The sequence below is a fragment of the Magallana gigas genome, chromosome 2 (genome assembly GCF_963853765.1).
Source record: "Magallana gigas chromosome 2, xbMagGiga1.1, whole genome shotgun sequence".
Classification (NCBI taxonomy): domain Eukaryota; kingdom Metazoa; phylum Mollusca; class Bivalvia; order Ostreida; family Ostreidae; genus Magallana; species Magallana gigas.
Window position 1 is genome coordinate 20,600,669 of NC_088854.1, and position 15,837 is coordinate 20,616,505.

The window sequence follows — 15,837 nt, forward strand, 5'->3', positions numbered from 1 at the left end:
GTGAAAACGCCAACACCAACGCCAACGACGACAGACAACGGATAAATTTTGACATTAAGCTTTTGAAACCTTACTTTAGCTTTCAGCTCAGGTGAGCAAAAAAACATACTTACTCCATTTATAACAAAGGAATAGAACTGCCGAATGTTGTCTTTAGCTTCTGCGTCTTTACCAACTGTTGTCGCTGCTTGGCTCTGGGTATACCAACTAAAATTAAAGTTATCCTAATTTTGGCAAGTTTACTAATACAAAAAGTAATTAAAGTCAGGCTTCAAATCATTTACTTTATTGGGATAAGTTAACTATTTTTGAATATATATATCGAGTACTAACTAAATATAGATTGAGTAGTCTATGATGAAGAACATTTCTATCTTGTAGTCCGTGCTCTGCCGCTTATATCTGGGTAGTTTCCTTTCTTTACCGGTAGAAAACCTCTGTCGATCAATATCTGAATGAGATAAAGTTTGATTAATTGATATTTTGTAAATGCTTTCTACTGATTAAACATTTTAGTTTAGTCAAATTATTGTTTCAAGTTAAACAAATCGCAACAGATTGTTTTTATGAAAAATAAACTCTACTTCCAACGAAATATATGCAGCTAAATTTACAAAAATCGGAAAGACAAAAGCATTATTTAAGTGTACATCCATTTTTTATGAAAATTAATTACCATATAAACGGGATATAAGTCTTTACATTGTAGGTATTATGGTGCATTTTTCTATCTAAAAGAAATTGGAGGCGGGTAAAACATTACAGAGTTAAATTATGTGTCATTCAATCAACTTAAAGAATAAAATTTTAGTAGATATTTACAGCCATTTCAAGCTAATATATATGAATTAATAATCTGTCGAAACTGGATCACATGATAACTATGCATTTTGTCATGATTATCTCAGCAAAATATTAAACTTTCTACTAGAAATTCATTAAATAGGAAATTATATAAAGCCAAATTTTCTTTCAAAAATATTTAGTATGTGCTTGATAGTATTCAGATAGTATTCATCACAAAATAATTTCTGTTGCAATTCGCTGGGGGATAGGTCTACAATCTTGTTAGATTGACTATATTATTTGTTCCTTTACAGCTATTACTACTATTCAAGAGCAATTCGTTATAAAAATAAGAAAGAAAAAAAAATATATGTGTGGAATTTTGTTGATTATCCAAGTTTAATCAGTAGGTTGATGTAGTTGTCATCTTTTTTTATAAATATTGAAAGTTTTGGATATACTTAGAACTTGTGTGACTATTTCTTTTTAAAATAAATTTTCAAAAAGAAAAATGGATAAAACTTTTCATTAATAATACTTTCATTATTTTTCAAATTACCCGATTTCACTGCGTAACTGTCTGAAGAAGGATTTCTTTTCACTTTAGCAATTCTGTAGTTCATGTTTCTCTCAAAATCAAAGAGACAGTGTTCTGGTCTCATCACATACTCTTCCCTTTTATATAAAAATATGGCAATCTGACAGAAAAAATAAAAATAAAGCTTTTGTTTACATTTCGAGTATCAGGGATGTCATTAACTTAACATTGCTAAAGGTCACCCTGACTTTAAAATGCACATACACACGGTAACATTTTCCCTTCACTTGATATTCTTTAGAAACATACCATGCATGACGATGAGTCGTTTCTTTCTATCATGAAAGAAGCCTCGTGTTTTTTGTCTTGATAGTGTTTCACATTCTTGAAAAAGAAAATATCATTGTGAATAAAGACGGTTTAAGAGTGGCATCTTTCTGTTATTCTATTCATTTCGTTCTGTTTTGAAATTCCGAAATGAAATATGATGTTATAGTATAATTTGTGGATAGACGTATATTGCATTCGTATGATCACGATCATTTAATTTTGAGGTTAATTCTTAATTGGTGAGATACGGCAAGTAAAGCGTACAATGTCAATGTTTATTAAGAATAAATGTTTTTTCAATTAAAAAACCCTGCTACTTTATCTTATCTTAATGGTACAAGAGATTGGAAAAATTATGACATGTTGACTTTGTATCGTTTTTAAAAAACACGTAGATGTATTTTGTATTGTTCTTTGTAACCAGTGGTTCTTTGTTAGAATGCTACATATGTTTTATGAAAAATATTACGGTTACCCGAATTACATTTATTTGAAAAAATAAATAAAATACTGTCTTTATAGTTCAAAACATACTCCTCCAATAACTACACTACAAGAATTATCATTTATTTACGCTCTATCAAACTGTGTTATCTAAGATAAAATTGATGGGGGGGGGGGGCTGTAATTTACTAAAAGAAAGATCTAGTTCGTGATTAAATACAGTTATAGTCCTACCCCTGATGATGCGATATGTTCAACTATTATTGCTCCTTCGGTGTCAACTGTATAAATTGGTACATTCCAGCTTATTTCTTCATTTTCTGTTAGATCATATGTAATCTGATCATTGCTGATGTTCAAGCTGACAAGAAGTTGACTGGGTAAGTCAGTTGACCTCGATATTCTGTCACCGTGTGTGGAGACCTTGACTGTGACATCAACTGGAGAGGAAGTATTGATCACTTAATTGATTTCATTTCATATTTTGTTAATTGTGAAGGTATGTTTATCAAAAAAAAATATTTCACCTACTCTTCTTTATAAAAAATGTCTCATTCTATTTTATTCATTAGTCATTTTGTTTCAAAAATTACACATTTAATCAATAGTTTTTTTCGTTATAGTTCTAAATGTTAAAGATCTCTGAATAAATGTTTTGTGCTCTTTGTTTAAATATCTGCTGTCAGGCAATTCGGTATTATTGCATTGTCTTTTGTAATTGATTTATAAAATGTTCATTACAAAGAGCCAATTTAAGGATCAAATGAAGAAATTCATTTAGCATATATATCAAATATGAGCGTGATGCATATATATCAAATATAAGCGTGATGCATTTGTAAATTCTTACGAAAGTCCATGTCATCTTTGAATTGAAAGTCAGGAATCATTGCGACAATTAACTCCATCATGACATATATCATAACAACCCGCTTTATCAACGATGAAAACATGGTAACTTGATGACTTCTGACCACTATATTCCTATTTCCATTAAATAAATCCCAACGCTCAGAACAACACTGATGATAATGCACAAAATCCAATGGACGCCTGTGTCGAGGCAAATGTTTTAAATGTCCATTCAAGTCAGACTTCGTTTGTAACAATGGTGTCTCTTTATATTCTGGATTTAAATATCTCGTTGAACGAGATTTTGAAATTATGAAATCAACATTGAGCTCTGTAATTTAAAAATTCATTGAATCAAATCTGGCTTACTAAAAAGTGTCGTGTTACAAACTTTAAAAAATTCAAAAGTAGAATTCCCTTTTTATGTAATCGTCGTTGAGCAGTCAGGTATGTTCCCAACACAAAAAGAACAAAGTTTCTGTTGCTTGAAAATTATACGTTGTGAATAGATCATAAAATCCAATAAGTTGTATAATTCTCATCGTTAGTTTACTAGAACCAATAAAACTAAATATTTTCATTTGAAATACACATGTAGGTAGCATATACATTATAAGGATACATCGTAATAGGTCACAGTTTCTTTTACACCTAGAGAGACTAAAAAGCGTATGAACTAATATTCACTTTTCAGTTTGATAATTATGTTAGAACTATTAGACTCAAATTGCATCTGATGAATTATTAAAAGATAGTGTATGAGCGGATAAGTATATTTAAAAACATTACTATTTTTATCTGTACTGGTATTAATTCTACATACTTCAGGTAAAACCATATCCTTTTTTAAACACTGCAGATAGACATATCTTGATAAATCAAATGCCTTTATTTAAAAAAGACTGATAAAAGAAATAGAAACACTATGTTTTAAAGAAGATTCAACATTACCTTCACCATATAAGCACAGCAATAAGTCATATACTAACAATCTTTAAATTTTCCCTACAGATTGATAGAGTGTTTAAAAACAAAATTATTGAATAATAAAACGGGTTATTTATTTCGATATAAGACAGTCCTCTAAAGGTAGGGAATAAAATCTTGAATACATGTTTTAATTAGCATAAAAACTAAAGCGCCATTGACACTGTAAAACACCCATTTACAACCTATGATTTTCTTCATTCTAAAGCTTAAGTAAGAAGTGACGCTAACGAAGCATAAGGAGACTATTGAAATAATTTACTATGAAACAACTGTTAAATGTTATCTGATTTATTAACCTTTTCGCTATTTTTATTTAATTAAAAAAAAACCCAAAAACATTCGTCAGGAAAACAATTCATTTTCTTTTTCTTTTTTTTTTTTTTTTAGAAAACAATAGCATGAATTCCTTCTTAACATATTAATAAATGAAAAAAATAAAGGTTCATCGGCCACATCGCTCAACTGAGAAACAATAGCCCTAATAAAATCAGCTTAATAAGTCATATTGAAACACGATGTAGAAGAATAGATCCTGTATAAAAAGTGTTTTCTACTTTTTCCCTCAGATATTCTAAAGTCTTAAACATATAAACCTGCATCAAAAACGATATCGGGGGGGGGGGGGGGGGTAAATAGTAATCACCTTGTTAATTTTAAAAAGATTAACTATGTAAAATTGGACCAATAGCCCAATTTAACCCCCACCCCAATTATCATTATTATGACAATTTGAATCTACACTAACCAAGGTTGCTTTCATTAAATTAACAGCTTCGTAAGGCAAATCGTTTTAAGATTTGAAAAAAACTCTTTATATATTTATTTGTAAAATTTGCCACTCTTCTCCACTGTGTCCCAACCTACCCGCAAAGATTGTGATTTTGACGAAGAATTTGAGCATTCACTAATTGAGGTTGTGCTTTCTCTAAAGTTACAGATTTTCTAGTTGATTGGTTTTGAGAAGAAGAATTTTACTGATTTTTCTCATTATATTCCTATGAAAAATTTGATCCCCGATTGTGGCTTAACCCTACCCCCGGGTTTCATGATTTCATGATCTGTTTCTGGCCAAATGGTTTTTAAGAAAACTTTTGTTAAAATATACCAACAAATTTTCAATGATTCATAATTATCTCGCTCTGGAAATGACATTATCCTTTATTTTAAGAAAATGAATTTCTTTGCCTTATGATGCTATGTGCCAAGTTTGGTTTAAATTGGCCCAGTGGATTTAGAGAAAGAGTCTAAAATGTAAAAAGTTGACGGACGGACAGACAGACATACAGACAGACAGACAGATGGACGCCAAACAAGAAGTAATCAATAAAGCTGACTTGAGCTTTCACCACAGCTGACTTGAACTTTCACCACATCTATGCTAAAACAATTTAATTTGTCATGTTGGCAATTGCTTACATAATCAAAGAAAATAATAAATAACAAGGCAAATGTATTTTATAAAAAATACAAGCTTAAAGGAAAAATTCATTTTCAAAAATATTAAAGTTTAAAAGATGAAATATGATAAGAGAATTACATTATCCCAACTTTGTTGCAGCTTTTAAAATTAGAAAGAGGTACTCAATTAGAATGACTCTTCATTTAACTGTATTCATGATGTTTTACTAGTTTTTAATTTTAACTTTTAAATATTCTAAACAAACGTAAGTGCATGATCACAGTGTTTTAAACTGAGCAAATAACCAAGCATAAAACCAACTTTAACAACGGAAGTAAACACGATACATACTTGTCTTGAGGTTTTTTAATACAGGAACAAAATTTGCAATTTCAATAATTATAGATTTTATTAACGTTACATAACATATTAATAAAAAGTTTGATTGCACTCAATTACAGAATGTAACACAAATTGATATACAATTAGTTAATAGCTGAATTATTATTCTCTTATAATTCTCGATTCTTCTTTTAATATCTATCCGGCCTGTGAAGATTGTTTTTCCTTTGACTGTATAAGTCATCCTGAAAGAGATATTATTATAACATTGTATTCCCACGTCTGCTTATTTATGAGTTATACAGTTTCACACTTTTTTTCTTTTCAGTAAACAATCCGAAGAATTTTAAAAAATATTATTACACAAACCAGCATAACTTTCTAGGTATGAATACAATTTTATTATCTGAAGCAAGCAGAAAGGAATGTTTTACGATGTTTTTGAACAGACAAGATGATCTATTTTAGCATTTGCTAATAATTAGGAGGGTAGGCGTTAAATGTTATTTTCACCATTTAATTTGGGTTTAAAACTTATTCTTAATATCTCAACACCAGAGATTCAGTAACATATACAATCACTCAAAAACATATTAAGTTAAAGTAAATTGAATAGACGATAAGACTAATATGTGACACAATTTCATATATCGTAATGTAAGCAGTTGTTTCAAAATGACATAAAAAAGAAACAGAATGTTAAATGATCTATCAAAACAAGAAAACATTTACCATAGCACGATTTGTCACACCATGCACAGAGTTTTTATTTGCACGCTTCAGTTTCGACTTCCCATTCTTAAGACAACAGCAAACAATCAAGATAAGAACCAGTAAACCTAGACCTGCACCAACACAGATGAAGTAAATCTGGTATTCTAAAAAATTAAAAAAAATATAAAATATGTCTTAATAAACATATGCAATATGTTATTTTGACATGGTAATAATTTGTGTCTATAATTAAAAAAAAAAATTTTAATTACAATTTTGTATAATAACAGTTGTAAATCTCCATAAATGTGTTAAATGATTCATGCTCTTACTTTCAAAAATACTTTCCTCTTCAGTGTCTCTACAAAATATCATTATTTAACGTTCAATTACGAATATTGATTATCAATTTTCTAATAAAATACTTAATATTCTTCAATTTGTAATAAAAAAAAACGAATTGTAACACAACATTTTTTTATGCAAATGCACATCAAATCAATCCTTTCAATGAGCTAGAGTTCATTGAAATGGAACAGTATTGCTAACCTGCAAACCGGCCCATTGTTTGATTCCTCACACAACTGACCAGAGGGACAGGCACTTACAAGCTGATGTATTTCACAGATTGTTGTACTGTTTCCAATAGTTACTGAATAAAGAGTCAAATACAACGAATCCCTTTATAATTAACAAATATATATATATATATATATATATATATATATATATATATATATATATATATATATATATATATATATATATATATACACTGTGGAATCATTTAAATTCGATGGAGCCACTTTTCGTGGATTGCTTTAATTCTTAAGGTTCGTGGGGACGTAATTTCGTGTATTCTCGTATACCTGCAAAAGGAAATATGACATCGTTGCCCTAATTAATTAATTCGTGGAGGATGCTAATTAGTGGATGAGAGGTACCCACGAATTCTACGAAATTGAGCCACCACGAAATCTAATGATTCCACAATATATATATATATATATATATATATATATATATATATATATATATATATATATATATATATATATATATATATATATATATACTTATTATTTGTGTTTATTCATCCCCGGTACCAAGAAAAAGGATTCATTGAATATATATCTGAAAATCGACTTTATCTGAAGTGCATTTTACTTTTTCACTTTTTTATGTTTACTTTTTCAAATTCGACAAAAGCAGCAAATCTTATTTTACAAAATTGCCTGATAGAACAGAGAAGACAGTTTTGTCAAGTAGAATTAAAAGAAACACTACGAGAATTCCCGGATGTGTCCACAAGAGTCACGGAAGAAACAGTCACTACTTGTCCTTCATACGTCACTTTAGATGCCCCTGTTGCCATATCTTTAGAAAGAGATGTCATGTTGGTTACCACTTGGGAATCTACTGGTGTTTGAACTTCATATTCAACCTTCAAACTGCCTTTCCTACAAAACATGACTGGTGACAGAATATTTTCTTGGTGTGTTCTAATAGAAATGATTCTTGTAAAAGATAATACTTAACCATCAATCAAATTACTTGATAAATCAAATATGTTGCAAGATTATTTAGGCATTTTTAGCACACTAAGACTATTTAAAAATGCAAATAGCAAATCATACATATACATACAAACCTAATATTTCGGACACTACAGCTTGTGAATTTCAACCCATTTATTTGATAGAATAAGGTAAGCTAAAAAACAAAAATTGCAAATAATACATTAAAACTGTTAAAAAATATCACATGCATGGCATCTGTATTTCGATTATAATGAGAGTAAAAAAGGATTAGAATATTGAATATTAGTATAGTATAGTATAGCATATTAATAATGCAACACGAAGTTTCAGAATTGTACCGCAGTCTGCACTTTATATGTAACATTTTCCTTAACAGCAGCATTAGACAAATCCTCAGATATATCAATCATCAAGGTAATATCCAATCTGAACACTAGAGAAGGCGCTTGTGTTGGGGCCGTTGTTTGTAATGTTTTCGGAGTAGAAGACGGCGATGACGTCGTTGTTAGTTGTGTTGTCGATGTAATAGAGGTTTGCGACATTGTTTGTTGCGTTGATGTGGCTGGTATTTGTGATGTTGTTGAAACAGAAGATGGCGGTGTTGTCGAGGTTGTATTTGCATCCGGAGTTGTTACTGTTGTTTTGCAAGGGCTCACATACTTAGTTGTTGTTGGTTCCTGTGAAGGCGTAGTGATTGCAGTACCAATATAACACGTACCACAGCAAAGAGAAGGATTTGCAGGACAATGTTGTGTTGTACAGCCTGTTGTTTTGTCACCGTATTCACATCCTGAGAAATTATATTAAAAATATTCCATATGACAATAGAGGGAGAAAAAATCTAGAAAAAAAAGTTATAAAAATATAAATATGAAATATAAACAACGTGAAATCAATCTTAACCTTACAGATGCCTCCTATACTTAAAGTTTGTTTTAAAAAGTACAGATTTTCAACGTCTTGTACAGTTGTAAATAGTGTAGTTATTCTAACAATTTGATATGAAAAGACAAAAAAGATATCATTTGTCGTAAAATGTTTGGTTTAATTTGTTTAAGTTTTCTAGTATATACATTTATTAAGGTTTTGCACTACCTCATATCGACATTTTTTTTCAACCTGTTATTCCAGTGTAGAAATGGCTGCATTGCCGACAGCAATCGTCTTTCACGTGATAGCAAACAGATGGGTCATCACGTATGTCCTCAAAGGAACAGGTGAAGTTTTTACCATCATATGTTATGACTACACCTTCGCGATCCCCATATAAACAGGCCTCTAAAATGTAAGTAATGATACAAGATATTTACAAAACATGTCCCTGACAAATTGTCTTCGTTTTTGAAATTTTGCAGTGATGTTATGCATACCGATAATTTGAAAAGCTTATAAAAACATCGGGTGCATTCTTAGTTATGTTAGTTCTTTTAGACAAAACCAATTCTATTTGTTTTGGGTTTTGTTTTTTGTGTTTTGTTTTTTGAGGGGGGGGGGGTACACATTGGATATAACCAGTTACTTCTAATAAGGTTGAAAGTGAAATTCATTTTAAAACTGCAAAGAGAATGCAACTGGCAAAACAATTCAAAACTGATCATTTTTTGCAGATTCATGTACGTGTTATAAACAAATTCAGGCCATGTTTTTCCCCTTTTTAATAAGGGCTTTTTGAAATCGTGATAACTTATATCATCAATATTTCTTCATGAAATGTCCAAATTAATAAATAAAACCACTTTTAGTCAGAAATTTGTTCAAAGTTTCATTGGGAGACCTGCTAGAGCTCATCAGGCTTTCAAATAGTTTTCTATTATTTTATCTCTAACATTAAATTTTAAATATTCGTGCTATTCTTGTATTAATAATCCGGTTTACAAAAAGGTTCTTTTGTATCATAAGAGATTCTTTAGAATAATGGAGCCGTCAAAGCATGTTTAATCGTATCAAATAAAACTAATGTCATATGAAGTCCAGATTTGAAATATGCTTATGTAAAATTTGTACAAAGAGGTTAAAACATTAATCTTAGGAATCATAGAGTGGCAATATTTTCAAATCTTAAACGGAACATGCTTTCATTCTATTTTTGTTTTACTTCTGATATTCTATCTTAATTAAACATCATTATTATATCTATATATAATCCATCCTAACTTGCTTCTATTCATTCTCTTTTTGCGTTAAGCATAATAATTTTTCGTTCTGATCATGTTAAGTATTTTCAAAGGTTAAATTCACCGTCTCCAGAAGGCGCACACTCATCAAAGATACATTCGCCGGAAACGCACCACTGAAAAGGAAAAATTAAATTTTATCCCACAAAGTTCCAAACTAAGTTTACAGTTTGTTTCGTTCATTATTATTTATTGTAAAAAAAAATCTGATGACATTATGATATGTTCATTGAATACAAAAGACTCCTTTCTCTTGTTTTGATCAAACAAATTGTACATAAACTAATGAATATACACAAAACGATTTTACATATATTTATATCAGAAAAGTACCTTTTTATTTCCACAATGAAGGCCATCCCCAGGAACAGCACTGCTACACAAACCACTTCCATCGGTTTTCTTGCACCACAGTTTAGTGCAGATTGTCGAGAAATTACCATCGTATAAACTCTGTGATTTAAAAAATGCCACCAAGTTCTCAACTTTTCAAATGTTCTCAAATATGAATACATATCATAATTAACTCATTTTTATCTTATTTACACCTTTCTCTCTTTCTCTCTCTCTCTCTCTCTCTCTCTCTCTCATCCTCAATGCATACCTTACAAAATGAAGACCCTGGTCCACCAATGTGACCACAGTGAGAATCAGCATCATATATTTCTCCTGGAAGTGACGTATACTGTTTCAATGCCTCGGGGTCATAACTGGGACTTAGTACAGTCATACAATTTTTGTTTTCCCTGTTTTAGAAACCATGGAAAATAACAGCTTATTTATTCATTTGGGTCAAAAGTAAAGAAAATGACAAAAGAAAAGTTAAAGTAAGTACATGTATTTAGAAGAGCTTACTGGTTTAGTTTGTTAATATTTGTTGTAAAATAGTTGACAGAACACGTGGAAAATTTCCATGGATTTTGATTTTGGACTGATCCACTGACTGCGGCCATTATGTAAGAGTCAGCACTATTGCAGGAATTGCCAGTCCCATCATGTTCAGCACCTAACCTGTTATAAACAATAGTACTTAAAACTTTGTTTTTATAAAACGAGGTCAATCAGAATCTATACTACTATATTCAAATAATAGACTCGAATTTTAGGGCTTTAATACCAATAAATCAGAAGAGTACCGTCTTTTGTTTTCTATATTTTGAACATCATTCATATGGCACTTAAAGATTACCAATTTGTTTTTATTTTTTCTTAATCAAGCTTCGTTAATTAATATTCAACAAAAATTCCTCTAAATATTCCGGAAATCATCTGAATTTTTTGGATTTACAATCTTGCGCAAGCGCATTACATTCACGCTAAATCACGAGGATATGTTTCCACAATATCACATTTCCATGGATAAACTTGGAAACGATAAAACAAATGCGTGTTTATATTCATTGGAAAGTTTTTCTGTTCATCAAAGAAAATACGGGAGATAACACTAACACAGTGCATTTACTATATAAAATCCCGTGAGTGTCGAATGTCAACATGGTGTGTAAAATACGTTGTTGAAATATGTTGAATTTTGCAATAATTATTATAGAATTTAACTTTTCGAGGAAAAGTATTTACAGCTTCAAACTGGTTTGTTATGAACAATTTGACTGTTATTTTCAGTGCAACTTTATTAATTTTCTCCAAAATTGTTTTGGAGCGATTCTGCAATTTTCTGCTACATTACGGGTATATGGGAGGCGTTTTAACTGTGGTAAGGGCCTTTCCCGAGACACAGATTATTCCAACTCAGCAGAGTGCAGTGAAATTAATAGCATTATTGTAGACTAGAAGTTTGATTATGCAAATCTCAACAATATACGGTGTTTCGATGTATCTATTTTGTAAATGCCCGATATCATATGCAATGTCAACCCGTGCATGCATGGGTCAAAGTCTAGTAAGATATATTTTAACGGAGTCATGTGGATTTTCCGGTTTCCCAATGGAAAATCGTGTCCAGGTTCTTATTTCAAACATACATATTTCATATACTAAACTTGATCATGAATTCAAGCTAATGTAATTGAAGATTGATGGAAGGGAAAAACTAAATGTGCTTTCAAATTATTTTGTCTTTTATATACTAAAGGATAAAAAAGTAAATGCAAATGTTGACAGCTTTTCGAAGAAAACAAGCAATATAATCAACAAGTTTGTCATAATGTTTTAAATAACCTCCCTATGTTAAACTTACAGCGATTGTATTACTCAGTTTTTTTACAATTAATTGGTAAACGTGAGGACTAATTTTGAAATATGAAGGTAATAAGGAACACATTTTGGAGTTTTGTCATATTTCATTGAAAATAACAGTTTAAAACATGATGTTTCATTGTGTTTACCAAAAACTTTAGCCCCGGTACACACTATCAAACAAAACTATTGTTATGAAGCATCGTTGAAATAATTTATAAGTTCAATTTTATGAACCTGTAGGCAACTTTCATTTACTAGATCTTGACCTTAAGAAGACATTCGAAAAAAATTTAACGATAATTCAGATCCCTTCTTATCTGCGAATTAAAGAGGTTAAATTTAATACCCGTGTCCCAATTCGTGTGCAGCCGTGGTAATCAAATCAAAATTAAAATGGTCTTCCGCCACGGACACTGACTCGTCCGAACACATGGCTGATAGGTATGCGAGTCCTGCATTGCTAGAAGATCCATCACTTGTCAAGTCATACCTAAACAGAAATAAAATTCACTTTTAGTACATTTATAAATGGCTTACATTAATATGTACGCGATTGTTACTTAATAATTCATGAAATGATTTCAGGTAGAAAATATGGATTACGAATACAATGTATTTGTTTTTTTAAGTACCCTTGATTATCTTGTATGTATTACATTTAGCTAACACATAAAAATGATAATAACAAAAATAAGCTTTTTTTATAACAAACGTTCACTTCCAAGCTACTACCAAATGAATATTTTTTAAATGACGAGATACAAAACAAAGAGAAACAAAAACGACATTTAAAGAGCTATTAAAAAGTGTCCTTCAATCAAATGACTATAGTTTGCGTTGTTTCACACCTTGTAAAAAGCATAGCATGATCGTGTTGCGGAATCCCTGTAGAATTCTTGATCCAAGCTGTGACAGCATCAAGAGCAACGGAAGAGTCAACTGTAGTTCCAGATGACGATGTAACTTTATTGTTTTCAACGAATTGTGCTTTAGATTGTATCTAAAATAGTAACAACACGTATAAAATTTTCTTTTAAATATTTACAGTCTAGTTTAACTTGGTTTTCATATACAATAAAAACTTAATTTAAAAAAGGTTTTTTTTATCTTTCATACATGTGATTTAGCATACATACATCGGCAATGTATATCCCAGCATACAAAATAGAAATTGTGTATGATGATTGTATTGTTTTATCTGAGAAAAAATATCAAAATTGGAATAAATAAAAAGAACTAGAAAAAAAATGACAATTGTGAAATCGATATTTGAAGGAATAATGAATGGCATATATTACTCCATTAACAACAAAGGAATAAAATTGTCGTATGCTGTTTTTGGCCTCTGTATCTTTATCGGTTGCTGTTGATGCTTGGCTCTGTGTAAACCAACTGAAATTAAGAACAATAAGATATGTGAATCTGTTACATAACACTGTTTCATGTCAGCATAATTCGGCTCAAATCACTTGCTAGTTATAAATGGAGTAGTCTATTATGAAAAACATTTCTATCTTGTAGTCTGTACTCTCTCGTTTGTGTCGAAGTTTCGTCCCAATTTTTTCGGTGGAAAACCAATGTCGATCAATATCTGTAGATAAGATTGTTATCTGTTTTATTCAACTGTATGTTTATGATTGAAAATTATCAAACCAGACAATATTTTTAGACATAAAAACAATCATAAAATACGAAGGTAAACTTAATTTTTCTTCATTTGGATATATCCATACTCTAAGTTTTAGATTTAAACTAGCAATAATATTCACTATTTTTGTTTGAACGTTATTAATTACAATTTTTGAATAATAACTTGTATTTTAAAGAATGTACAGCATGACCAATCTTGATGAATAAGATGAAGTTTATAAAAATGTACTTCTTTAGTTACCGGATTTCAGTGAGTGATTATCCAATATATGGTTCTTTTTTACTTTAGCTAATTTGAATTTCATTTCTCCTCCAATATCGAGCAAACAGTGATCTGGTCTCATTACATACTCTTCTCCTTTGTGTACAAATATGGCAACCTGATAATAAATTTGACGCCTATTCATTCAATGAGTTCCCCATTAAGTGTATCAAGTATTGTGATTTAATCACTATCGGTTACAATGAAATAGAATTCAAAATATCCATTATATACGTCCGTGATTGCGTAATTTGACGATCCCGTAAATCATACCATGCAGGACGAAGATGAGTTTGATTCTATCATGAAAGAAGCCTCATGTTTCTGATCTTGATAACATTTCACATTCTGAAAATACAAAAGTACTAGTGAATGAACCAAAGTCTGTTGACTATATTGCTCGCCTGAAAAACAAATGAAAACTAGTTGGCAATTTCGTTTTCACACTTAACTTAATTAGTATTTAAATTTGTCCACATTAACAGATATTTACAGTGTTGTAAACAAAAGTATTTATATCCTGCAAAAACAGTAATACACTTAGAATGTATTATTTCCTTAACAAGGAGAGTTTGAGCGTCTTAAATTGTTGACGACACTGATGAAAAAACTATTAAAACACCTATTTAAGCCTTATAGTAATTGCAGTTACGGTATTATCACTTAAATGTAGATTTACTAACTTACCCCTGATGATGCAATTTGTTGGACTCTTATATTACCGTGATCATCAATTACATAAATTGGTACATTCGAATTGATTTCTTTGTTTTCAGTCAAGTCAAATATAATCTCATCACTTCTTATGTTCAAGCTGACAAGCATATGCCTGGGTAAGGCAGAATGCCTCGACATTCTGTCATTATCTGCAGAGACCTGGACCATGACATCAGCTATGAAAATCAGGAGTAAACATTAACTGAGATCTAATGAATAAACATACAATATAAGGTTGATAGACAATATTGTTTATGAAATTGCCGTTATGTTTGATTTGTTATTTTATTTTTAAAGGAAAATTCACTGCTGCAGTTACAATATACTATTACTACAAAATCTCATGGACGTTTTATGGCCATGTCCCCGTGCAGATTGGCTGCAGAGTCCTTTACAGGTGTTTGAGTTTAAGATGATGATTTGATTAAGTAACATCTAATCTGACGATGAGGCTATAAAAACCGGTAAAGTAAAACTTTTACTAAAAATTGAAATATTAAAAAGCGCAAAAATCCTAACGAAGTATTAGCATTATAATGATATAACATTCGTTTCTTTCATAACATCCTACTTATTTTAGTTTAATTTTAAAAAAGTAAATAGTTATATTTTAAGTTAACGTCCATCATAACAACAGTGGGAAATAAAAGATTATTGTATACAGTTAACGATCTGATCGATCGAAAATGTTTGATAAAAAATGTTTTTAAAAATGATAAAATCACACCCTTACCGGGTGACATATCGCAACAACGCACAATATTCCATTACATCAATTGTTTTTAAGATATCTGACAGCTCTTAATTTATGCGAAGGCAGTTCTCTATGTATGTACTTCTTATCAGGTATCATTCAAGCATAGGTAGTACGAATGTAACAATCTTAAATTAATTAAATG

The 15,837-nt window shown here is 30.4% G+C and overlaps 2 protein-coding genes across 3 annotated transcripts in view; both read right to left on the reverse strand.

The window, feature by feature from the left end:
* The window catches only part of LOC105332469 (uncharacterized), a 34,989-nt gene that overhangs the window by 18,127 nt on the left and 1,025 nt on the right, over positions 1-15,837 (reverse strand). The window contains exons 1-6 of one of the 2 annotated variants that reach the window (XM_066075515.1): positions 2,949-3,240; positions 2,333-2,538; positions 1,634-1,708; positions 1,346-1,484; positions 334-451; positions 114-207 (exon numbers count right to left, since the gene is read on the reverse strand). In XM_066075515.1, coding sequence (XP_065931587.1) covers positions 114-207; positions 334-451; positions 1,346-1,484; positions 1,634-1,708; positions 2,333-2,538; positions 2,949-3,051 — 735 coding nt within the window. In that variant the 5' untranslated portion in view covers positions 3,052-3,240. Of the gene's footprint in view, positions 1-113; positions 208-333; positions 452-1,345; positions 1,485-1,633; positions 1,709-2,332; positions 2,539-2,948; positions 3,241-13,607; positions 13,702-13,782; positions 13,901-14,200; positions 14,340-14,494; positions 14,570-14,908; positions 15,115-15,837 lie in introns of those variants that run through there. The other variant, XM_066075516.1, reaches the window with a different exon arrangement.
* Positions 5,730-13,501, reverse strand: LOC105332470 (uncharacterized). Its single transcript, XM_066075518.1, has 15 exons — positions 13,446-13,501; positions 13,158-13,309; positions 12,656-12,799; positions 10,966-11,121; positions 10,715-10,856; positions 10,444-10,563; positions 10,175-10,226; positions 9,056-9,214; positions 8,275-8,726; positions 8,047-8,108; positions 7,683-7,855; positions 6,945-7,047; positions 6,728-6,756; positions 6,414-6,559; positions 5,730-5,926 (listed from the first exon to the last, which is right to left on the reverse strand). The coding sequence occupies exons 2-15, from the start codon at positions 13,169-13,171 to the stop codon at positions 5,873-5,875; spliced, it is 1,806 nt and encodes a 601-aa protein (XP_065931590.1). The 5' UTR covers positions 13,172-13,309; positions 13,446-13,501; the 3' UTR covers positions 5,730-5,872.

Coding starts and splice junctions, on each gene's coding strand:
- LOC105332470 (XM_066075518.1), bottom strand. Junction 8,727..9,055: donor TTTCTACACTGGAATAACAG/GTTGAAAAAAAA, acceptor ATAATTTCTCAG/GATGTGAATACGGTGACAAA. Junction 5,927..6,413: donor GTGTGACAAATCGTGCTATG/GTAAATGTTTTC, acceptor TATCTCTTTCAG/GATGACTTATACAGTCAAAG.